The 24,951-nt window shown below is 37.7% G+C and overlaps 1 protein-coding gene across 7 annotated transcripts in view; it reads left to right on the forward strand.

Moving 5' to 3' along the window:
- Window positions 1-24,951, forward strand: part of LOC116790290 (VPS10 domain-containing receptor SorCS1-like) — a 271,838-nt gene that overhangs the window by 122,006 nt on the left and 124,881 nt on the right. For all 7 annotated transcript variants that reach the window (XM_032695112.1, XM_032695117.1, XM_032695115.1 and 4 more), the window contains one exon: window positions 1,219-1,318. In XM_032695112.1, coding sequence (XP_032551003.1) covers window positions 1,219-1,318 — 100 coding nt within the window. The remainder of the gene's footprint in view (window positions 1-1,218; window positions 1,319-24,951) is intronic.

The raw sequence follows: 24,951 nt of genomic DNA on the forward strand, positions 1-24,951 counted from the left end.
AATCCTGGAAGCTGTAGTATGTAGATGTGGAACCTGATGCAGAAACTTAACACCCTCCATATTCAAACGAACCCAAAAACCCACAAAATCCCCCCATTAAGTGTCTTAAATACCTTTGTAAATTTAGCCATTGTTGACCAGATAGAAAAGAACTTGCAAATAATGGGTGCCAAGAATTTACTTTAGAATGTGTGGTTTTGGAGTGCTTAGCACAAAGGATGTAACTGCTTGCAAGTGAAGTTCGATATGGAGCCATTTTTACATGTTACAGATGAGATACAAGAATGTTGTGCTTTTAAAAGTCACTGCTACCCAGATACATGTCATTTTTCTGCAATTCATGGATACAGTTCAAACCAGTACAGAGTACCAACTGTACTGGTTTGGACTGGTTATCTAAATCCCCAGGATGCAGGGACAGAATTCAGACAAGCATGAGCTGCATAACGAACAAAACCTCTGCTGATGATTGTTCCAGGTTCCAGTCACATGTTAAGAGTACGTGTTACAGGAACTCTGGACAGTCTTGCTTGTTCATGTCTTTTGTTCCTCCCCAAGCCATGTAGTCACTGTCTTTATGGGAAACCCTCATACTAGAAATATTTTGTTTTCTCTACCAAACAGTGGCTTTTAAAGGAAGAATAAAGCATGTGTTCATGCTCTCTGCTAGTCAGTGTGAAAAAAACTCCCACGACAAGACAAACAAGGTATAAATTGTAGGTCTAATGTTCATATAGTTAAGTTTTCAAAAGGACATTGATGATTTTTGCAGAAAACAGAATTGTAATTTCACTGAACAATCAGGTGGAGCAGCTACTTTGGAATACAGTAAGACGTCTTAACAAAATTTGTCTAAGCTTGGAGTATAAGATGAATTGATAACCTCAGTCTCTTGCTGTCTGCTATTTGGCATTTCTGACAATCATTATAATCTTCTATATGCAAAATTTAGCATTTCTTATTGCACATGTTTATTTTAAAATGCTTTGGGAAGATGCTGGTTTAATTTTTCCTAATCTAATTTAAATGCAAATTATAAACACTCACATGATGCTATGTGTATATAATTAAGTATCATTATATACTACATGAATCATTGAAAAAGCTCTAGAGAGCCATTCTGCTATTTAAAGCATGACTTATATTGAAAAGCTGCCAAGTGACTTGTGGTTTTGTGATTAAGTGTTTGTACTTATAAAAATCTCTTTTGAATTGTAGGTCAACAGATTATGGGACAACATACGAGAAACTGAATGATAAAGTTGGTCTGAAGACTATTTTGAGCTACTTGTACGTTTGCCCAACAAACAAACGTAAGGTAGGTGATAATGTGGTTGGCTTATTTTGGCTTAATGATGCTATTTCTGTCCTGGAGATCTCTTCCAATTTCCTCAGTATCTGACAGTATTTAAATGGCAGGAATCTCTCTCTATCTGTCTTGCCTTGAAAAGTTGTGTAGCTTTATCAAGATATAAACCAAATTGTACCACCTATGCTAACTACGAGTATATTTTAGGGAAAATACTTCAGGAAAAGGTGGCTATTAAATGAATAGGGGTAATGGGCATTTAATTGTTTCCTTACCTTCTGGAAGGTGATGATTTTGTTGTCTGAAAGGGAGAGAGACTCATTAAAATGGCAGAAATGCATCTACAGTGGCCAGATTTTATGTAACATTATTTGTCTTTTAAGTGCTCCCAATAGTGAACTGAACAGGATTTGACAAATTCCTGCAGAGAAAATGCCTTCCAAAGCCCAGAAGGTTTTAATCATCCAGACACCCTACTGAATAACAATTTGCTAAGAATTTATAACACTGACATATTAATAAAAGGAATCTGGATGCCTTCTTTGAGATACATTTTTGACAAAATTTTTGTAATTTGGAGGTACTAGGAAGAGACGAAGGACAGTTCATAATGATAATGATGACTTGTACTCTCACATATGCTGTGTAATAGGCAATTATTACTTACTGGTGTTTTGGTGTGGAAACTAAAATGCATTTAAGTCATCATGAAATTCTTAGTAAATTAATTTCATATTTGCTCATACATTGGTTCAAAAAAAAAAAAAAAAAGAATGAAAATAAAATAAAATGTGATTAAATAAATGGCAGTGCTGGCACCCTTGTCCCCTTGACTTACCAGCTAGGAGGCTACAGTGCATATGCAGTGCGTGGAAGGCTCATTTCCAGAGGGAATATGAACATGGCTAGAGTAGTTTTCTATTCCTTGGTTTCAGTCCTTGTGCATGGTTTGAGACTGTGAAAGGAAGAGGGAGCTGTCCTAACCAGAGAGGACAATGTTTAGCAGATTAAATTGCTATTAAATGGTTGCAAATTAATGAAGAAGTGTTATCTCATGGCATCTGACCCCTGATGAAGATGGAGCTCTCCTCTAGAAACTAAAGAATGAAATTATCAGATCACTTAAATGTCCTTCAGCTCTGAGGTTTGAAAGGTGGTCTCCTGAAACTATGGTGTGGAGGATTATGTCTCTCTCTCTCTCTCTCTCTCTCTCTCTCTCTCTCTCTCTCTCTCTCTCTCTAATCACGCCTGATATTTGTTGGAGAGTGATAATACTGTTGTCTAGAACTAAGGGTTTCAACTGGGAAAAATCTGTAGGATCCTTTAGCTACGGTGCTGCAGAGAAGGCTACGAAGAAACTAAGGGTTTTGCAAGCTTGTTAAGCCAACTGCCTGGCCCTGAAAAGCCTTCATGATGTCTGGCTGCACCTTCCCGTTCCCTTCCTTGCACAGCCACCTTTGTTTGTGTTGCCATCTGGTGAGCTGGATCAAGGACTGATCTGCCTGAAAACAAATCCCTTTCCAGCTCAAAATCTAAATAGATGAAAGAAAAAAGCTTTCGGGTGGAAGTGTGGAACTATCTGTTCTGGCAGTAGACTGCACTAAAGTTGGCCTATAATCAATATGGGACAGTGCCAGAGGAAAACTACAACACCTGGGATGAGAGGACCTATGTAATGGTCCAAGATTGAATTTTTCAAAACTTCTTTCAGCAGGAGCTGAATTAGTCTTGCAGGGAAACTTTTGGAGGCCTGGTTTATGCTGTCTATTTCTGTAGAACATCAGGCCATTCCTTCAACAAACATTTCACTTTAGGCACTTACCTAGTCCCCCAGGTTAAGAGGGCACTGGGAAGAGAGCGTAGAGCTACATTATGTTTCCACACTAAAAAACACTTCTATATTAAACCTCAAGGTTTTTATTATACCCACTGTGGAATGAAAAGCTGAAGGAAACGTATTTACAAATTTTGCCACCAAAAACATTTTCAATAAAAATCTGTGGATCCTGAGACCCAATTCCCTCTTCTCCCCTGAAATTTTGGTAACAGTTTCAGAAACTTTGGTCACTGAAAGTTGCATCTTGTTTCACTAATGTAGGCTGGGTGGCTAGCTGCAGAAATTGTTTTAAAATGTAGAGCTCAGCTATTCTAAACTCCCTGAATTTTATAACACTCAGCTCTTCATGTGAAGGGTTTATACACTGCCACAGTTAATACTGGCAAATGCTAACTGTATTTTCCCTAAATATGTGTTATATGTGCTGATTTTTCTGACTACACCTGCGGCCTTTGATGTCATTTGTTCCACAAGGCATTCCTTAGCAGAGAGAAAAGGCTTCTTCTGTAGTGGATAAGAAATGGTGCATTTTTTATCTTGAAGTTATTGGATGTGAGACCTTGCTACAGCAGTGATCCATAAGTGGGGTCAGCATGTACTTAACTTACTGAAGCTTCCTTATTTTGGAAAAAACAAAAGTCTTTTAGTGTTTAACTTTTAGGAATAATTCCGTTGAAACAGAAGGTAAATTTTGAACTTAGCTGACTCAAGAGTGATTGCTTTTAATGAAAAAAACAAGTGTATCATCTATGTATGTCTTGTCTGTGCTTTGCAAAGAAGAGCAGTAGGAACAGTGAACTGTAGAATGCATGTAATTGGATTTATTAAAATAATTAATAGATTTGTTAATGAATTTCTGATTATTTTCGCATTTTGGAAAATAACAAATGACAACATGTGTTAAATATATTGTTTGTTATAATTTATTTCTTCTTCTACATCTAGGGAAAAAAAAAAAGTGTCTGTAAATACTCAGTATTTGCAAAGCTTCCCACAGCCCATGAATGCCAATTTATTTCTAAAAGCTTCTGACTGCCAGTTCTTGTTTCTTTATTGAACAAATTTAAATCCTTTAACATTGTAGGCAATGTCATATTGCAAAAGGGTGCTTTGAAAACAAAAATCAGAACAAAGTCAACCGTTATTTACAACTCAAATTGAAGATATATTGCTGTTGCTTGGTATTTTTCTGAATTGCAGTATTTTCTGAAGGAAATGATAGAAAATGGTGACTAACATAGCAACGTATAAGTAGCAATGAGAAGTGGAAACTGTTTTTTAGTATTCTCTCCTTACACTGAATTACTGTGCTACCTGGTCATATGACTGATGGCACAGATCAGGCAAAAAAATGTTACACATGGATCTTGCCAAAGACACAGAGCCTGTCTTGAGTATTTGTCAACAAGTCTTCAGAAGAGAGAATCCCCAATGTGCAATAAATCCCTAGGCTTAGGTATGTCAACACTGGTTTATTTGTTAGGTTCCTAGAGCCTTTTGTGAAGGGAAAGAAAATTATTTGCATGCTTCTGCGTGAAGAAATACTGTTTGGGCATAATGCTGATGGGTTAAAAACTAAACCAAAACAGAAATCCAAGTAGATATCTTGAAAATCCGTTTTCACAGAAGTGTGTCTGTCGTTTTCCTAGGAGCTCATATGCACTAAGTTTTACAGTCTTTCTTTGTAAAAGCCTTTCAGATAGGTTGTTTTTACCAATTTCATGGAAAATCATAGACATACACACATAAAAAGTGAATGAGTGGTAGTGGGGACTCTACAATTTGTTTAACTACAGATTTTCTTTGACTCAGAAAGTGCTGCTGCCTAATTTAGACACTGTATCCTTGTAGGAAGCACACTGCGTTCTTTGCAGAGAGTCAGTTTGTGCAGCCCATTCGTTCTTTGTACTTTCAAGCCCCTTATATCTGTGTATCTTCAGTTAATTAATAAAATGCTGAGTGATAGTATCTGCCAGTAACTTTTATGCTATTAATAGGACTAGTGCATCAGATATTTCCTGTGGGTTTGAATTTTTGTGGTATGTTTTTTGTGTTTGTTTTATTTTCTCTCTTCCTTTCTTCAAGCTTGTCTTGATTTTTCCCTTTATTCCTGCAATGGTTCAGATTTTAATTGCTGTGCAGTACAGTGTCCTCTTCCCCCCCCTTTAAAGATGAATGGACTACAGATGCCTTCCTCTTCCTTTATTTTTAGTGCTTGAGTTTAGCACCTTGATCACAGTGTGTTAAGCACTGTCCTGTTGTGTGTGTAGCTCCAAGATAGAAGATATTTATTGTAAATATAATTGCATGGGTTTCAGTGCTGGCTAGATCGCCAACTACTTAAAGTTTATTTCTATTAATGAGTTTTAAATTAAAGGAAATGAAGGGAATGACAGCCTAACCTTCTGTTCTTTCTAGCATTGGGGGGGGGTGGGGGGGTGGTGCATGGAATAGTTGGCAGATGTTTCTGTTAGTCAAGACTGTAGAAGATTTACCCTTATTAGCTGAAATAGAAATGATTGAGTGCTACTTTCTATCCTGTGGTAGTAGACGAGTTGATTTGCTTTAAGGTACTGCTGGTTTTGGAACATAAACTGCCCATTTGTTTAAAGAGTAAGACCCAGAACTCTGTGCTTTACACTCGCCTTTGCACCTGCTTTTCTGAGAGTTAGGGCAAATGTCTGTAGAGATGAACCGTTCTACCTAACATTGCTCTTTCTCTACAGTCTGCTACACTCAGTTGCTAAAATCAGATTAGGAATGCTTGTAAGTATCCTCTCTCCTACCTGTCTCACCATGGAAGCTTTCAGAACACTGATGTGATGGCAGGTCTTGATTTTTTCAGTCAAGGAAAAACAGTTATTTCCAGTGGTGTCCTCCTTGTAGGCCTCTGTAAATTGTAGTGTGAAGGCTATCTGTTTGTATTGGAGAGCTTAGAGCTCAGCAGAGGTCTAAGCGTGCCTCACTGTAGAGTGAGATCCTGTGGTGGTCAAGGGATGGCAATCCTTAGCAAATTAGGCACAATGGGAAACCCAGGTCTATCCATCATGCCAATAACCCGATGTGTGATTGCAGTCCACTCTTGCTGAGATAAAATCAATTATTTTCTTACTCTCTCTTTTCATTTGGAAGGAAAGGCCCTTGTTAGCTGCAGGCTGTAAGTGCAGCCTTCAAAGAGACAGTCATAAGAGACCAAGAAGGTATTGTCTCACAGATGTGAATTGTTGGAATTATTTGGGGTTCTCTGGCTGTGGGGTTTTTTTGTGGGTTTTTTTGAGGAGGGTTTTGTTTGGTTGGTTTTTGTTTAGTTTGGTTTTCTTTTTGTTGTGTTTTTTATTTTGGTTTGTTTGGGTTTTTTGTGGGGGGTTTTTTTGTTGGTTTTTTTTTAATGTTGTAGTAGATGTTTAATGAAAGTCTTCTCATACCAAAGAGAGGAACCACCTCGTACTGCAGTATTTTGCAGATCAAAACAAAAATTTGATCAAATAAAAACTTCTGTTTGGATTAAACCTTGCTGTATAGCGTACATGAAGAATCCTCAAGATTTGTTTGTCTCCTAAGCTATGAAGACAAGTGATGGTTACTTATAGCCCCCTATTTACTTCAGAGAGAGTGTTTTGGAGGGAGGGAGTTGAATGTGGTATGGGATTTATCTGCTGTTTTTGCTGATCTAATAGGCAGTTTGTGTTAGTTCGTACTACATATGCCTTTGATCCAGTGGTCTTCCAGTGGGAGAACATTTCTTTCTTTTCTCTAAATATGGCAGCCTAACTCTCTTTTGCTGAGCAGTTTTAGCTTAAAATTTCACCTCATCAGAAAAGAGTTGAAATCTTGAACCTACAAGAGAATTATTTTGGATTGCAGAAGTGATTCAATGGACTTCTGATAACACTATACACACGTAAAGAGTTCATGACCCGTGGGAGGAGAGACATCTCACACTGCCAATTAAGAATCTTTAATTTTCTGCAGTTCAACAGTAATGATGGATTAAGTCAACTGCTATTACAAGCCTCTGGTGGTGGTAACTGGAAAATCTGATAATCTTGGGATGTCCTTGGGTTAATGCAATTACGATTTTCACTTTTGCTTGTAATATCTTTAGGTTCAAGGGTACCTACCTGTGAACCAGATAAACAAATGTAGACTTGATTTCCATTTCAGAAGACTGCCTCCCATCTCATATGAAAACAAGGATAAAGCAAAAATTTTTCATTAGTTTAGAAAGGTAGATTCTTCCTCACATCTGTCGGATATGATCTAGCAGAGCTGCAGTTCGGTAGTTTCTCTGAAATCCATGAAGACATGTAAACTGGAGTGATCGTAAAGCTAGTGCTCTATTGTTAGTCTTTTATACTGGGTTCATGGGAAAACCAATAATTAGCAAGTATTTGGTCCGTGTTAACAAAGTGAAGGCAGAGCCTCATCTTTCAAAGTGAATATTTTTGCTTTTGAAGTGTCTGCCAGTATTTGCTACCAAACTTTCTGATTCATGGCTACAGTATATGACAGCTCTCACAATAGTCATTTACACACAAAGCCCTCGCCATTATTCTACTTCCCTATCTCTTCTTGTATATGAAGTGAAATCAAAAGCCATTTCTTCCACTGCTGCTCTTGTAAGCCTATCAAAAATAGTGGCAGTTTTGACATTTTCCCACTCAAAGTAGCACTACAATATGCCATTGTATCTCACAGAAGTCTCCAAGGGCACACTGAGTGTTGAAACTAATGATAGGGAGGCATAAGCCATGGAATTCAGCTTTAGAGCTAAGATTCACCCAGGCTGAGGAGGGTTTCAAAGATATTCTTTCCATTCTGACTCTGTCCCCTGTTTTCTACAAACTGAACAGTTAAAATTTATGCAAGGTAATCTCTTGTTGAATTTCCTTCAATTTTTTTATCCCTTTTTAATTCCTCCATGATTTACCAATATTCTGGAACAGATGAAATACCTTCTGGCTAGGGAGGATATATGCCAGAAGTTTAGAGAGCAGCGGAGTGATATGTTTTTAGTTGCAGACCAAATACAGGCAGCTGAGATTGATGGTAGTGCAAGAATGTGTCTAATTACAGAGCAAACCTGTCTTATTGTCAAACTTGTAGCTCCATGCATTTCAATAAGTAAGACAGGCTGTTTAAACCAGGAAGAAAGCCACTTGCCCTAATATTGATTTTTTTCCTCTGAAAAATAGACCCAAGCAGTTGAAAATCAGTTTGTTGAATGTCCCATAAAGTTGAGCTAAAAACACGTGCAGCGGGATTGCTTTCAAGTACCTTCTGGATTTTGAGCTATTGAAGATACATAACTAAATCTCGCTTTTATATCCTTTTGCTGCTGTGTTGTGGTAGGAACATACTTCTTTGGTCATGAAGTGTGGAAATTGTCTTCAAACTATGCAACTTCAGAAGTTCACCTTAAAGGGATACTGTGATAATCATATGATGGCTGTTCTCTTGTGCATTGGAAATGATCATGTAAAAAATAATGAATGTGGTATGAGTATTGACCACAGGAGCTCTGAGCTCAGCCATCCCTTGCTAGGCTTGCAAAAAAGTATCTGTTAACTGGCAGATAGTGTAATCTGTAGGGTGTGTTTATCAGCAGATTGCAACTGCTCACTCCTGTAGTTTAGATATGTTGTTATGAAGAAATAAATGACTAAATGACAGGATACTTGAGTGTTTTGCCTTTTGTCTAGCTGTACTTGGAGAACAAGCAGAAAAAAGTGAAGAAAATAAACAAGAAAAATATTCTTGATTATGAAACTTCTGATTGATAAGTGCTAGTAAATGCAGAGAGGGGAGTGATGGCAAAGATTAATGAGTGTAATTATAAAGTTGTCTACTGCTAAGAAAATGTGGAATTTGACTTGTATGCAAATAGCATGAGAATTAGAGACCAACAAGTGATGACTCATATATCATATTGAAAGGAAGAGGTCCTTGAGGAAGCAGCCAGGCTTCTTGGAGAAAATGGAAATCATTCAGTGTCTGGTATGAAAAAGGTATTGCAAAAGCCATAAATGACCTTTTCCTTTTAGTGCTACTAAATCAAAGGCTTGGGTTTCTTTTGCAGGAGCAGAGAGATATTTCCCATAGCCAGAAGAATAAATAAAAAAAAAAGACTCAAGGTTAACCCAAAACAGATAATTCAAGGGTCAAAACTTATTGAAAATAAGGCACTGTAATGTGTATCTTTTCTATTACATCTTTGGATTCCCATCTCTCCAACTCTTCCTCATTAGTAAGCAAAAAAGGCATTAAAACTTTTAGAAAGGGCATATAACTTGGGGAGCAAGGAAAATACAATGCTTACCACAGCTTTGAGAGTAATGGCATAGAGAGGCTGTGGGTAGGAATTATCCTTCTATTCGTCATGATATGGCTTTCAGATTGCCATGAGTCTCCCACAAACTCAGTGTTTCTGTGGAGGAATCTCTTCTACGTTGTTCAGAAATATTGCCAGTATTTCTGTAAAGGGAAATGTTTTAGGCATAGGTGAGAACAAAGGAGTGGAAGCTGTTGAGGTAGCATAGCCCTGATGATGGCAATCACTGGAGACAGTGCTAAGGGTGATGTAGAGAGATTAACAAAAACTAACTAGACCAAAATATGTTCAAAAAGAACTATCAGAGGAGTCCTAGCTATGTATTCTGATATAATGGATTAAGCCCTAGAGTAGTGGTCTGTTTTTCATCGATAGTGGAGGGTATTCAGATTATGGTGAATGTTCAGGGCACACTCGTACCTTCACAGTGTTTCTGTGTATGTTTGCTAAGAAGACCATGTGAAGATTTCATTGGAAATACTTAATAGTAAATTCTGAGTATAGCCAACAGTTACCATAAATTTGTGAACCAACACACTTTTGTTGCTTTTTCTTAAACTGATAGTGCAGTTTGAAAACTGGAGGTGGGGAAATAGTTTCAAAAGAAATGAAACACTTAAATCAGCACATTATTTGACAAGAAAGGATCAAATTTGCAAAGTTTTCTATTGCATATAGAATATTATGAATAATGGATTTTGTTATTTGGAGAAAAAAATTCATATTGGTTGAAAGCACTTACTCCTATTCAAAACATTAGGGTTTTTTCTGCTGGGGTCATTTTTTCTGTCTTGAAGAGATTGATGTTAAAATAGTAATGTTTGGGGATGAAAAGCTAAAACCATTTTGTTTTGAAATGTTTCCTTTTAAATTTTTTTGAGATTTGCCAAGATGAGCTCTTAATGAAAACAGTGGAACACAATAATGGTACTTAAATTACATTCTTAATCACGTTCATGATTCTGTTTTTGTGCCCAGACCCCTGTGTGTCTAACACCAGTGTGCACTGCAGTATTTCTTTTTAATCTTGAAAATAAATAAATAAATTTCTCTAATACCTTTTGAAACTATGTCTGACATTTCAAACCTTGGAGCCAAGAGCTATCTTCCAAATAATATAAAAAATGTTACAGTGTTTCACTGTTTCCTTTCTGTAATACCGCTACCTGCAAAAGTCTTCCATGTGTTCTGGGATGCCAAACCTTTCCTTTTGCTGCTGTTTCCAAGTGTGTTTCTGACATTTGCAAGCTCTCATAGGAGCATTCACTCAATTACCACCAAAGACCCCATTGTTCCAAAGAGACTGACCTTCCCCCTTGGGCACCAATTACAATCTATTACTTTTATTCCCATAGTGCTTGCTGTAATTGGAGCCTTGGCTCTTTGCCTGGTAGAACTTGTTGGATTTTCATCTCCTTTCCTTTATTGCTGAAACTTTGCTAAAGATAACAAGAGTGACAATTCCAAAACATATATGTATACACCTTGGGGACAACAACATCATTTTAATGAGACTTTTAATTTAATCTCTTTTTCACTTGTCATCAGGAGTATAAGAAAAATCCAAGGGAAAGAATAGATATGTTTTACATGATGACATGACTGGCTTACTTCCTCTTTTTGTTTTCTTCCTTCAGCTAATGTGCCCCAATTATTCACAGAAAAGATTTGCCAGCAACTGAAGGAACAAATATGCTGTGGGCTTGCTAATACTTAACTACAGTGCTCTACAAGTTGAGGGGAGGAAGAGCTGTACTTGACAAGTCTCTTGACCCTCAAGGCCTGTCCTTTGTATTACAGTCCACTGGAACCAAAGACTGTAAATACTACATTGCTAGTAGCAAAGCTGCACATTGTGGTTCAGACTCTTGCTGTAAAATTATATTTTTGTGCTTATTAGTTCTTTCCAGCAACTTGTTTCCTTTTTCAGCTGGAATTTGTGAGAGTAGAAATGATTGCTGATTGAGTGTGGAGGGGTTTTTCACTATTGAACATATTTGTATGGAGAGCTGCTCAGACATCTGCCAGAATATGTTTTTTTCTGAAAAATTAGGGTTTTAAAGAAAGAGTTCAAGTTGTCTGCCTTTTGTCATCTCTTCTTGTTTAGGATCTTTGAGGTTGTATGAAAACTTTCTATGTTCAACCTATTGCCAAACCCTCAGCTATTCTAAAGGAAAAAGGTGTTATCACAGAAAGCAATTCAGTTTTTAGTCCTGCATAGTACACAGTCTTATGGTACAGATGGCTAGCTATTAAACAGACATTGCTAAGTTGTTCAGATGTTTCTAAATCATTGCAATGAAGAATTCTAAAAAATCTAGTCTATCAGATTGCATAAGCCTAATTGCAAAAGAATTTGGCTTGCTTAGAAAATGGCCATGTAGTGTATAAACTGGTGTAATACCTGTAAATATCTCCTTGTCTAATTAGTGCAGAGCAAATTCTGATTCCTCTTCCTTTTTGTTTTTGTTATAAGGTAGTCTGGTTTGGTTGCTTATTCACTCATTTTGCTAAAGTCTTTTAATATTCTAGTAAGTTAGTGGACCATACTTGGACATTTTTGTGCAGCATGATTTCCATGCCTTCTTGTCTAAGTAAAATAATTATCAAGATGTTAATTTACCAGCTGGCACCAAATGACTTTACACTTGGTGACTTATATAAGTCACAAGTTGTTCTAGAGATGTGTATGGGTAAGACCAAGAATTTTATTTTTTTTTTAATGTTCAAAACTCTATGTGATATCTGGAATAACTGGAATTATGAACAACGCTTTTCCTGCACCCATATTCTTCCTTTAGTAGAATTTGATGAAAGATTATATTTCCTTCCTCACAGTGACTTAAAAATGGCCTTATTTGCTCCCACTAGATGGGATTTAAATGAGCCAAACCTGTGAACAGCCACTGAGTAGCTTTACTGTTGAGAAGTAACAGGAGATACAATCTTTCTTTTCTGGTCCAAGGAGGATCCTGGGTCCTAGGAAGGAGTTGCATGTACATTTTGGTTTCACCTTTAGTTCCGTCTTTATACAGATTCAGAGAACCACTTTTCCAGTATCATCCCTATATCAAGGCTACCAATAATTCGAAATTCTGACAGTCCTTTGTACCATGCTGGACTTTAATGCTCTTTTTGTTTGCTTGTTTGCTTTTGCAAGTTCTAAAAGGTTATTTTAGATGTGAATCAGGCTCAAGATTGATTTTCGTGTTTAAGAAATCTGGAAAAATAAAACTTTCTTAGCTGGAGTCTTTATTAACTGCAGGAATAGATTTGTCAAACTCTGCTAGATACTATTTCATACGTTATGGGAAAGTAAAAATAAAAAGTCTTTTAAGAAGGGATTGAAATTTCCCTAGAATAAACTCAAACCTCTTTATGTGGGGGGTTTTTTGGTTTGGTTTTCCCCCCCTCACCATCAGAAGACGTAAATAAGAGTATGACTTTGCATTCATATCTGGTAGATTGCCTCCTAAGTTTCTGTCACTTAAGGGCAGAAGGAGGAAACTGGGTTTGTGTGATAAAGAGGCAGTTTATCATCTGTGCCATTATGTGCTTTAACATCAGAAATCTACAGTTACAAACTAACAATTAACACCAGTTAATTTTTGTCTTTCATATGGGGGATAAACCCCTCCTTCATTCATTATAGCCAACATAAATTAAAACTGAAGTATTGAGGCTGTCCTGAGAAGGCTAAGAGGTAGAACTTGGTTCGGTCTTTTTGCTTGCTAGAAGTTTCCTTCATAGCTGAAGACAACCATTGAAGATAGTGGAGGAGGGAAAAAAAGGTCCAAGAACCACTTTCTAATGAACAATAATAGAAACAAAATATGTCATAGGATTTATGGAATTCAGTAGCACCTGAATTGAGGTTATCATAGAATCACACAATGTCCCAAGTTGGAAGGGACCTACGAGGATCATTGAAATCCAACATCCAGCTCTGCACAGGACCATGCCCAAGAGGTCCTCTGCACAGGACCATCCCCAAGGACCATCCCCATGTGCCTGAGAGTGTTATGCAAAAGCTTCTTAAACTCTGTCAGGCTTGGTGCTTGACCACTTCCCTGGGGAGCCTGTTCCAGTGCCTCAAACACCTTTTAGATGAAGAACTTCCTAATATCCAGCCTAAATTTCCCCTGACACAGCTTCATGTCCTGTCACTGGTCACCACAGAGAAGAGATCAGTGCCTGCCCCTCCTCTTCCCCTCATGAGGAAGTCATAACTGCAATGAGGTCTCCCCTCAGTCTCCTCCAGGCTGAACAGACCAAGCGCCCTCAACTGCTCCTCATACAGCTTCCCCTCAAGGCTCTTCACCATCTTTGTAGCCCTCCTTTGAACACTCTCTAATAGCATAATATCTTTCTTATATTTTGGTGCCCAGAACTGCACACAGAAGTCAAGGTGAGGCTGCCCCAGTGCAGAGCTGAGCAGGACAATCATCTCCCTCGACCAGCTGGTGATGCTGTCCTTAGTGCAGATGACTGATGTCTAAAGAATGTTTGACTTTGGCCTGAAGCTTGTAATAACATTTTAATTATAGAAACATCACCTTCTGTAAGCCTGTCTAGCTGTGTTGGTCTGAGTTTGGGTTTTTGCTTAAGTTTTACATCTTTCTGACAGGAGCTGTCATTGGCAGCATTAGGAGGAAGGTAGCAGATACTGGATGGCACAGGGGTTCGTGCTGTATTGAGACAAGTATTTCCATTTAAGACTTTTTAAAGGTCTTAGGAGTGTATGTACCATTTTCTTGGTTTTGCAGACAACCTGAAGAGTAACTCTAAAACATGTGAGTTGGCTTGTTTAACCCAAATGTCTATTAATTCCAATTCTAGGTAATCAAAAAGTCCCTTTTCAGTTTTAACCTTACCACAAGTGCAGGTATATGCTATGTATTCACTGACATCACATATCTAAGCTGATGGTGTAGTTTTCTTCCTGCAGTATCTCTGCAGCTTACATCCTCTAAATAAACTATCAGATAATATTGATGGAAGCATTTTTCTCTCCTGGTGGTTGGTAATGATGAAGCAGTGTATCTCAATGAGCTAGCAGCATGTGCTATGCTTGTCACAGCAGAGACCCACAAGCCCAGAAGCAGACAACTAAAAAGAATCGTATGTATTATTTTTAAGATGTGCCAGCCTACCTGTTTACCCTGTAATTAGGATCCTGCCATTAGCTGTTCAGATTGAGGTTGTGGTTACAGATGTAGTAAACAAGGGGTAGGTATAAAAGCAAAAAAAAACCAACCTGCTGCAAAGCAGTAATAGAGTTGTAAGTAAAAAATGTCTAAGGCTAGGTAATTTCTGGAAGGGTTCCAGATTCCAGCATTTGTCCATTGCCCAGCCTGCTTCTGTGATGTTAGAACTGCTAAAATTGTGCAACATACAGCTGCTCTTATATGACTGTCACTGCAGTCAGTGTCTTTCAAGAGTGAATCTAATCCCACCCTAAAGGTGAGATTTGGAAACATGATGAGTCTGTGCTAAAAGGAAACTCAGGGAGGAAAAAACCCACTTCTTTGGGCCTCAGGATTCCCTTGCTTTCAGTGAGGATATTCTAAGCTAATAGCATGTGATTGTTAATCACCAAATGGTTGATGCTGATCAGAAAATTCAGCCATGAAGTGGCTCTTTGAGCATGTTGATGCTGTTTGCAACCAGGCAGGATCTGCAGGCAGTATGAGTTTAGCGGGTTTTTCACCATTTGGACAACAGATGCAATGTAACAGGTTTGCATATTCAGCAATGTAGCCTCATGGAGCTAAGTCAGTATGAGTCAAGGTTTAGCTTCTTTCTTTATCCCTAAAGACATGTAGTTATAACCACATCTGTGTATAGTTACATTTTGCTAGGGCACCTCCATGACAAAACACCCATGGGTTGGTGAGTAGGATCCCAATGTGAATAAAGCTTAGGCTTGGACTAGTTGTGTCTTGTGTCCTACAAATGATAGGTTGGCACAGCCCAGGGCATCCTTCAGCTTAATTTGGCTACCACCAAAAGGGGCACAGACTTCAATATAGATTAGAACAGCCTGTCAGGAACTTGGAATGCTTTCCTTATGTGACTAAAACCTGTGTCATTGCATCTCAACAAATGTCAGTACTCAAGTTAACTTAGATTCATATCTGTAGGAGTTTTATTTCCCCAAAGCAGTGAAGAGGTGACTTTAACAAATGTAAAAATTTTTAATAATCTATAATTTAAGTGTTTATTTCTTTACCTGATTTGGCTTTCCAATTTACTATATAACTTTGAAAAAGCTGTATTGAAGCTTTGCACTTGAAAGTGGTAGCTCTTGACTTCTGTAAAACAGAAATATATTTCACTGAGAAAATCCCAGAGTTTTTTTGGGTGAGGTGCTGTGTAAGTGCAAACAGTTTTTATTAATAGTCAATTCATGTGCATAATAAAAAGTAGGTTCCCACTATAAAGAAGGTTAATATTATTCAATATATCTACATTACAGCCACAGTAAAGCTGTGTGTGTATGTTCTGTTTGGAATTATATGAATAGGTACTACATTATACTATATACTCTTGTATATTATTATTATTGTGTGAGAGATATATAGTCTCTACCACTTGGGATAGAAAAAACCATATCTTTCAGTAAAAAGATATTTCCTAGCCTTGATGCAATAATATGTTATGAAAATGTGAAAAAGTGAATCAGATTTATCAAAAGTAAAAAACAACATTGTTTTTGCTGGGGAGGGAGATAGTTTAAAAATAAAAATCAAAACACTCTCTAAGTTTACCTGCTTTCAAAACCTAAGCAGTGGAAGGGTTGTTCTTTCCTTAAAATGCAAAACCTGAGAGAAAAATAAACGTCTCATCCTTTTGAAAAATCCATTCCTAAATGTCATAAAATATTACTCAGTAATCTGTCAAATCATTCACACTGAAGGGTGTTGTGGTCCAACTTGAATTTAATCAAAAGTGAAATTAGTCCGTATGTTTCTTCCTTCTGGTCAGAGTTTCATTCCATAAGGGTTCTTTCCCGGGGTTCTCTGGGGACAGGGTGGTCATGACTAGAGAGAGCCTTAATGGTGAAGAATGTGTAAGGGAGAAGTGATTTTCACAGGGAGTCAGACAGGTACCCAGCCCTCAGGAAGGACTTTCAGTGAATACTCTCTATTTGCAATGTGTTTTTAATGTGTTTCAATCCAGACAAAATGTTCTACCTCACTGATTTGTGGACAACAGCAAAGGTAAGGTTCTCCCCTCTATGAATATGTGCAAGTGCCCTTTTACCCCTCCAACCTGTGAATATTTGTATTTATCTTAGTGAGCTTTTTGGCTATCTTTGGTGCTTTGACAATCCGAACAAGTTCTCTTTGAACTAAACTGACAACCTTATGCACAACTACACAGGGTATGTCTTCCTTCTCTGGACCTCACTACTTGTATATCAGTTTGGTCCTTGGTAGCATCTGGGATCAGGAATGTCATTCGTTGCCACCACATTGCAGGGGAGTGAAGAAATAAGAGGCTTCCTGTAGTTACATGGTAAGTGAGAATACAGTGGGTACAGGGGTTGTAGATTAGGTTCCCCCTGGCTGTAGCTGCCTCTTTCCCTGTCAGACAGACAGTAGTCTGTCCTGTGATGGGTACATGCGCAAGAGAGATTGAGACCCCTTCCCAAATGATTTCACGTGAAGTATCAATGACTGGAGAATGTTTTCATCACTCTGGGTGCTGGAGGTATTTGTAAGTGCTACCCACTGTTAGTAACTCCAAAGGCCTTTTATTCATGTTCTTCAACATATTCTCTTTCTGGTCACTCTTTCACCCGTGCTCTTAGAAAGTGCCTATCCCATCACTCATTTTCACTACGAGAGCTCTATGAAGACATCACAGATCTTGATCTGATAAGTCTACTTTGAATTGACCAGCTGAAGTCTTGAAGATCCTTTTCTTCCTTCCTACCTTTTCTGTAACTCCCTTTAGCAAGTGCAAATAGAGCTTCAAACCTCATATTTTCCAGACACAGATGATCACTGCTCTTCAGACCTTGCTTACCCAGTTGCGTGTCTGTTCTGTTTTCCTTCTCAGTGGCCTTGGGTATTTTCCTTTGAAAGCAAAGGAGCAATCAGGGAACTGAGAGAAGGAAAAAAAGAGCCCTGTTTTTTTAATGCATGACTTCTTTTGCTCTTAAAGGCTAGTTGCTCCTCTCTTCAAAGATTTGCCAAGGAAAGAAAAAACAAAACAAATGTAAAGAACTGAGCTATAGTTCATCACTGCTACATCATTTGACTGTAATTTTAAAAAATTTTCACAGTTAGCAAAAGCATTTAAAAGGGACTTGGCATCAAGCAGCCAGCACTGCTGGCACACAGCAAATTGTGTTTTTGCTGTTTAGACAGCAAGCTGGGATAAGAGAGTGCTCTGTGGGGTGAGAACATATATTTGTGAGAGTAGATGTGTTTTGTGGATGTTGATGTTGTGGATTTGTTTCCCTACAGACTGAGAAGAATAACCTAAACCTACTAACAAGAAGGTTTTAGATTGAAAAGAATATTTCAAAGTATTTGTAGCTTGGATTTTTCTGAAAGACTTTTCATTGTCAATTTTTTTTTAATCAATGGTGTATGTCCTGCAAACAAACACACAGAAATACATGCAAGCAGGTTGGAAAACACCTGGTAGCCAGTCACAGCTGGTATAAGATAACAGTGCAAAGTGTTTTATGGACTGATTATCTAAATCTCTGTGTTACAGGATTACATCATCTGTTCCTGAAATTAGATTTGAGCAGTATTTTTAGAGGACTTTTTGGGTTTTTTAATAAGGCATGGAAGATTAAAAATACTGCTTTTCCAAGCATGCTGTAATCTTTGGGAAAGACAACTTCAAGGCATAATAGATATAATAATAAAAAGTAGAGAAAAATAGAAGGAATCTGAAGGATCTGGCAGGAAAAATAATCCTAAGGGAAGAGGGAATGTCAAATCCAGGTCTCTGAATTGCATGCATTATGGATTTTATACAGTGCAGATGTGTTCAGTGATAATCAGACTGGTAGGCTATTTTTAAACCTAGGGAAAAAAAACCATGAAGGATTTCAGAAATTTCCTTCTGGTGAAGATAAGAATTTTCTTTTTTAATCATAAATGTTTCCAAGAAGCAATGAAATAAACAAACAAACAAACAGATCTCCATTTCCTTTCTCTATTGTACCTGAAATATATCTTCTTCTAGGTTGGAATATATTTTGTCTTATTGAACAGCATGAGGTGAAACTGCAAAAATGTTTGTGTGGGGAGGTAGAAGGAAATAATCTCCTTCAGAAGCTGCAGGGGAAATTTAGACAGAGAGAATGTAATTAGCCAACCTAAAAAATGCCTGAGAGAACAGAAATTGTCAGTATCGTTCCTGCACAGTGTTTTGACAACTTCAATGGATGCAAGTGATCACTACACTAGTTTTAAATATAGTCTGGAGGCCTGCAGCAAAAAAAACCAAAACAACCAACTGAACCCAATAACTACAACAAAATTAGGGGTGCTTTTTTTTGGGAGGAGACTTATGTTAATATTGTGATGAAAATCAAGGGTATTTGGAAAGGTAAATATGTTTTATGGTCATTCAAAGGAAAACTAAGCAAGTTTTCCTTAAGTTTTACTTAAGTGTTCAGTTAGTAAAAGTGTTTATTGACTTTTAAAGCTGCATTTAGATAGGACTTTTCATATGTGAGAAAAACTACTTTAATATGTTCCACCAATGTTCTAGATTCAAGAACATAAAGAAGGAAAGGGAGGCTTCATATCTGCTACCCCACCACCTTGAGGTGACCTTGGTTCTTGCAGTGTTAAGAATATGCCAGTTTTAAACCTGTTTGTTTTATGGCTCTGAAATGTCCCTGTGCTGTGTAATGATGGCATATAGTAATGGAAGTTAAAATAGCTACAATAAACAGTAGTAAAAAAAGGCAAAAAATAATAGGAAACCCAGATGTTTTCTATGCAATAAAATCTGATTATTAGTCTGTAGCCTTGTTAAGCTGAGTAATAATAAGAATAATTAATATCTTTTGCTCTGATTTTAATTGTGATGATAGCTGCAGTAATTTGGACAATAAATGTTTGATCATCATGTTAAACAAGATCTTTTACCCTTCTTAAATTGTAGTTACTAATTTAGTACATTATTAAGATCTTTGGTGAAAATAAGAACAAAGTCCATTATAAATTAAAAATATGGATCTACCGAGAAGAACGAATTGGAAGGAAAACTTGGGAAAAAAGAATTCACGCCTGTCCTGGGAATGGTTTACAAGCTTTTAAATGCAAAAATATCAAAGCTTTTTGTAAGTCACGGATCTCATTTTTAACTGGTATTCCACTGTTTGAAAATCAGCCACATAGGCTCTCACTTGGTTAACATGCATTTTACTAGTCTCAGATCTTCATCCAAAATCCACTGGAATCAGTAAAAAGACTCATTTTGAATGTAAAATTAAATTATTCTTATTAGCACGTCAGAAGAACTTCCTCTAGCAGCTTGGAAAACCAGAGCACAGTAAAATATTTGGCAAGAAGATAGATTTTTCTTTAGGAGCCTGTGGGTGAGCTAGGATCAGGCAACATACAGGATTTCAGATCTAATGTGTCGGTTTGGTAGGTGTTAGAACCTGTGAACTTCTGAGTTGTTTCAGAGGTTACCCTAATAAGTGTAATTTTTTATATTTCATAGCTGTTTTTACTCAAACCCCATATATAAGCCCACGTATTTAATATTTATTGGCTTCATATACTACTCAGATATCATTGTGGTTTCCCTACATACACTACTGATGTATGTTCTATTGTATTAAAAAAGGTAAATAAATTAAATAGATACAGAACCCTACTGATAGACAACTATGTACACATATTGGGAAACCACTACTTCAGTCAGGAACAGTTAGTATCCTGTGTATCATTCCTGGGTTGTTCTTATACACCTGACATCCACCATAAAACTTAGTCAAGGGTAACAATTTGTGAAAAGGATTTATGGTGTCTTACAGAATAATCTCTATGCTGATGCTCAAAATAAAATGCCAGTAACATCATCTGAAATGAGAGCTTTAAAGATGCTGGCCAGCCAAGCAACCAGACCCAAGTAGTCAATATGTTATTCTCTTCACCTGTGTGCCAATTCACACATTTAGCTACCTTTTACTGGCTTGTGTGTGTATTGAAGTATATAATTTTTCGATGTGTATTTAGAATTTCTTTTATGTCTGAAAGAAATCTGTTGCAATTATTCTGTCTATATTAAGTTCAAAGTAGCTGTTTTCTTCTACATCCAGTGTTACGTATGAGATAAGAGAACTGCTGTGCTCTTTTCTACCCTTAACATCCATCTCTGAATAGTCAAGACCAGACAACTGATGGGAAGACTAAAAAGATCTAAAAACATGAAGTAATTTGTCTCCATCTGTACAACCACTGGTGAAATGGGAGTCTGAATCCTGTGTACAACCTAGTGTTTTGTCCTATGAATTTGACAATACTTTTTTCCTCAGACGGTTTCCAACTCTGTTAAAATGCTACTGAGAACATTTACATTTGCTAAATCAGTGGAAGGTCAGCAGCATATAGAAGATTTATGGAGGCCAAGCAAAGGAGAGCATCACACTTGTGATAAGATTGAATAACCTGTGACTGCAGTTCATTGTGCTTTATTTTTCACTAAATAAAAATAGTAAATTATTTTTATCAAACTCAGCTGTAAGGAGTATTTGTGGATATCTTTGAATAGTTAATGGCATGACTTGCAACAATGGCAGCATGAGTTTTTAACATAAATAGTGCATAAATAGTGCATTCTAGAGTAAGTGAAGCGTGACACTGATAGAATACAGACGCACACACACATGCAATCATGCATATTACAGATATAGATGTACCAAAGAAGGAAAGATGGACTTCTAGGTCCTAATGACCAACTATCCCAGCCCTTGGGGCAGTATATAAAATCTTCATCCTAGAGACATTACAGAATAGAGGAGAGAGAAGCTCTGATACGGCTTTGCAATCACAAGTTTGGTGATGGCTCGCAGTCATTGCAAGATGGAGCTGGCAGGCTCTGTAACAGCATGGGTATTTTTTTAGAGAAGCCTCCTCTTGCTTATTTCCTCCTAGTCAGGGTTTAGACTACACACTGGACCATGAAGCAGTATAACACCGGTTTTGGCTGCATGCCATTGAATTTCTTGTAATTGCATTGCTTGTCACTGTTTGGGTATCACAGGTCTGCTGGGTAATATTCTGACCTACAGGTGAAGAACTCCAACTGTATGATCCTACTTGCTGCTGTTCTATTTTATCATAGACTTCATCTGTGTGTTTTGAAAAGTCACTGAAGTCAGGATCTATGAAGGCCTGTAGATGTCTAGCTTCACAAGATTTAAATAGGGGACGGATTACTTCTTTCCTTTACAAGCTGGGCCAAAGTCTGTGCCAGCCTAAATTTCTTGCAAGTGGGGGGACACAGGTGGAAAATGTTCTGATGGTCAAGATTTGGGAACTGTAACTTTTCTCATTAGAGTTGTGTAGCTAAGAATTAGCAACTATAGTAGTTACACAGATACTGCTGTAATGAATAGATATATTTATAAATATAGCTGTCATCTTTACTATTAATTTAGTAGTGGTTTGTGTGTATTCAGCTATGCTTAGGTATGCACTGGATCCTGCTCCCCTCTGGCTTCACCTTCATTGCTGTGGAATGAACGTGATGTTCTGAACCAGCAAAACTCAGTGTTTACCTTGCTCATTTCCAAATAAGGCTCTACAAGAGCCAGTCCTTGAGGACATTGAGTCCTTTGCTGTGAATTAGGATTTATTTGCTTTTGAAATGCTAATACTAGAGAGGAGGAGGAGGAGGAGGTGTCTTCCTCATGGCTGCCTTAATGATATCATTTGCTATTCTAGTATCTTGCTGTGGATTAAGAGAACTGCTCAAGGACAGCATGGCAACCTCGTCTTTGATCCATATGACTGGCTCTGTAGGTGGTGGTCATTAGAAAGGAGAAACAGCTCCATCCATCCTATGGTTCCAGCTGTAGAGAGCCATAAAGCTGGTTTATATCAGGCCACGTTTTCTATGCAGGTTGTATCAAAGCTTGGCCAATTCTTTTTGCATTCCTGTTTCTAACAACCTGCATTTCCTAGCTGTCTACAGGGCTAATACTCTTATTCTGGCCTTCAGCACCTCATGTCTCAATTATTGCAGTGTCCTTTCCCTGGCCCTGACAACTGTGGCATGGTCATCCCTGATTTATTCAGAACGCAGCTGCAGAAATCAGACGCCTCGTTTTCTGCTGCCGCCATATGACACATCTTTTTGGAATGCTCCCCAGCTTATTATGCTAAAAGCAGAACTGCTGTTCTTTGCTTTCCAGACCTCGCTACCTTTGCCGTACCTCACTGCTTATTAGGAGGTCAGCTGCTGCCTCCCATTAACCTGTGGTGTGAGTCCCCACTTCTGCTTGCAGCCTTTGCAATTAAGTGCCTTTATATGGTTTCTCACTGTGCCCATCAGGCATGAGAGGAGATGATTTCTAAGGAGCATCCACTGCCCTATACCAGTACTTTTCTTAAGCAAAATAGGGGTTTTATTATTATTTTTCTTTTCTCCTCTCATTCTTACAAAACCTTGGTCATTGTTGGGGTTCAGCTTACTTTTGGGCTGCCTTTAGTTTATACCTTTGCAGGTACTATACTTTGTAGTTCCCTTTGGTAAAACCCACTGTTTTGTTGACACTTGTATGTTAATTGGAGCAACAGACTCCTAGACCGTGAATGGGCTACTGAGATGCTGAGTTAAAACAAGTAATGATTAGTATTTGGAAAGAGGTATATGAAATGATGAATGAAAGAAGGAGCAGGCAGTCACCTCTCTGCTGTGACAGCAATGAGAGAAAAAAGAAAAGAGATGGAATCAGAGTATAAAAGAAAGGATGGAGTCAAGGTGGGGGAGGCATTAAGAGGATTAACAAGAGGGTCTTTACAGAACCACAGGTAGGGAGGGGGTTCTTGCAAATCAAGTTGATTTTTTTTTTGTTTGTTTGACGGACACACAATGCATTAAAACATTTGCATAACATTCCCCGGCCCTTCAGCTTAGATTTAGTTCTGAATGCTTCTTTGTTTGAGGGGGATTAAATTCTCCAAGGAATTTACTGGCCAGGTCTACAAGGCGGGTTAGTACCAACTCTTTCCTTCTTTTCACTGTGCTGAGAGTTGCACACCTAATTAGGACTTAGATATTTAGCCCTCTGTGGAGTCAGGACTTTACTCTTTTTTTAATGTATTGATGGAAGGTTGATATTTCATTTTTCTGAAATAAGAGAATGAAGAAACATAAGTTATGGTCAAAAACCTTGTTTGATTTCCTCCTGGGTGTCAGTTCTACTGAGAATCAAACATTTTATTATTAATTTTTTATTAAATTCCTGAAATTTGAAAAACAAAGCAAAGTTTTGGGATATGTTTTTTAGAATTTCATTTTGAAGTAGATATAAACATTTAGGCTTTCCTGATTTTCTTTCCCCCCCCTGAAAATATTTCCGGTTAACCTAGTTTTTCTGAGATTTCCAGGGTATGTGACTTTACAGTGGTCCTCCTGAAACTTCAGGTTTTTGAAACACACAAAATATTTGTAACAAAAATGTCTATTTTTGCTTGTTAGAAACCAGAATTGTGTATCAGTCAGCATAGTCATCAGATGTAGGCTTTTCCTTGGTTGTTCTGAATAAACTATGTCCTGTATGTGGCTTTTTGAGAATTTGTCACTTCACCTCTTTTCTTCCTGATTTTTATTTAGATATGTGGCATTATCCCTATTTTGTAAGCAATTTTACTAAGGAAAATAGGGAATTTACTAAATGACTGGTAAGTAAGGGGGCCAGTCTGAATGAAATCACTCATCACCATAGTATTTGATGATTTTTTTTGTTTTCCAGCTGCTATCATTGTTCTTGCAAGTAGACCTGTGTTTATCTGTAGGAAAAGACAGGGTTCTGCTCTAAATGGGGGACGATATCTGGTTCATTGTGTTAAGTGATACAGGATTGTTCTTGTCTCAGTTTGTGCACTCTCACTTCTCATCTCTCATATATCCATATTGGTGTCATCTACATCCAATTGTTTTTGAGGGAAAAGTCAAGAAAAGCAAACACAAACAAAACTTGCAACTCCCTCAGATGTTCTTTAAAAGGAACTCCAGTGCAAACACTATGAAGCAGCTCTAAATTCTGTCCAAGAGCTGATTATTACTGGATCTTTCGAATCCTGTCTGTGTAATCCTTGCTCTTCTCCGGATTCTCTGCTAATCCTACACCAGCTCTTCCTAATTCCAGCCTATTTAGGGATATAGGCAATATATTCTGTTTACTGATTCATTAATATGTCTGGACATGGGCTTCCAAACCTTTACAGAGTGTTTAGCATTTCTCTGAGGATACAGATG

Source organism: Chiroxiphia lanceolata, chromosome 8 (assembly GCF_009829145.1).
Source record: "Chiroxiphia lanceolata isolate bChiLan1 chromosome 8, bChiLan1.pri, whole genome shotgun sequence".
Lineage (NCBI taxonomy): Eukaryota > Metazoa > Chordata > Aves > Passeriformes > Pipridae > Chiroxiphia > Chiroxiphia lanceolata.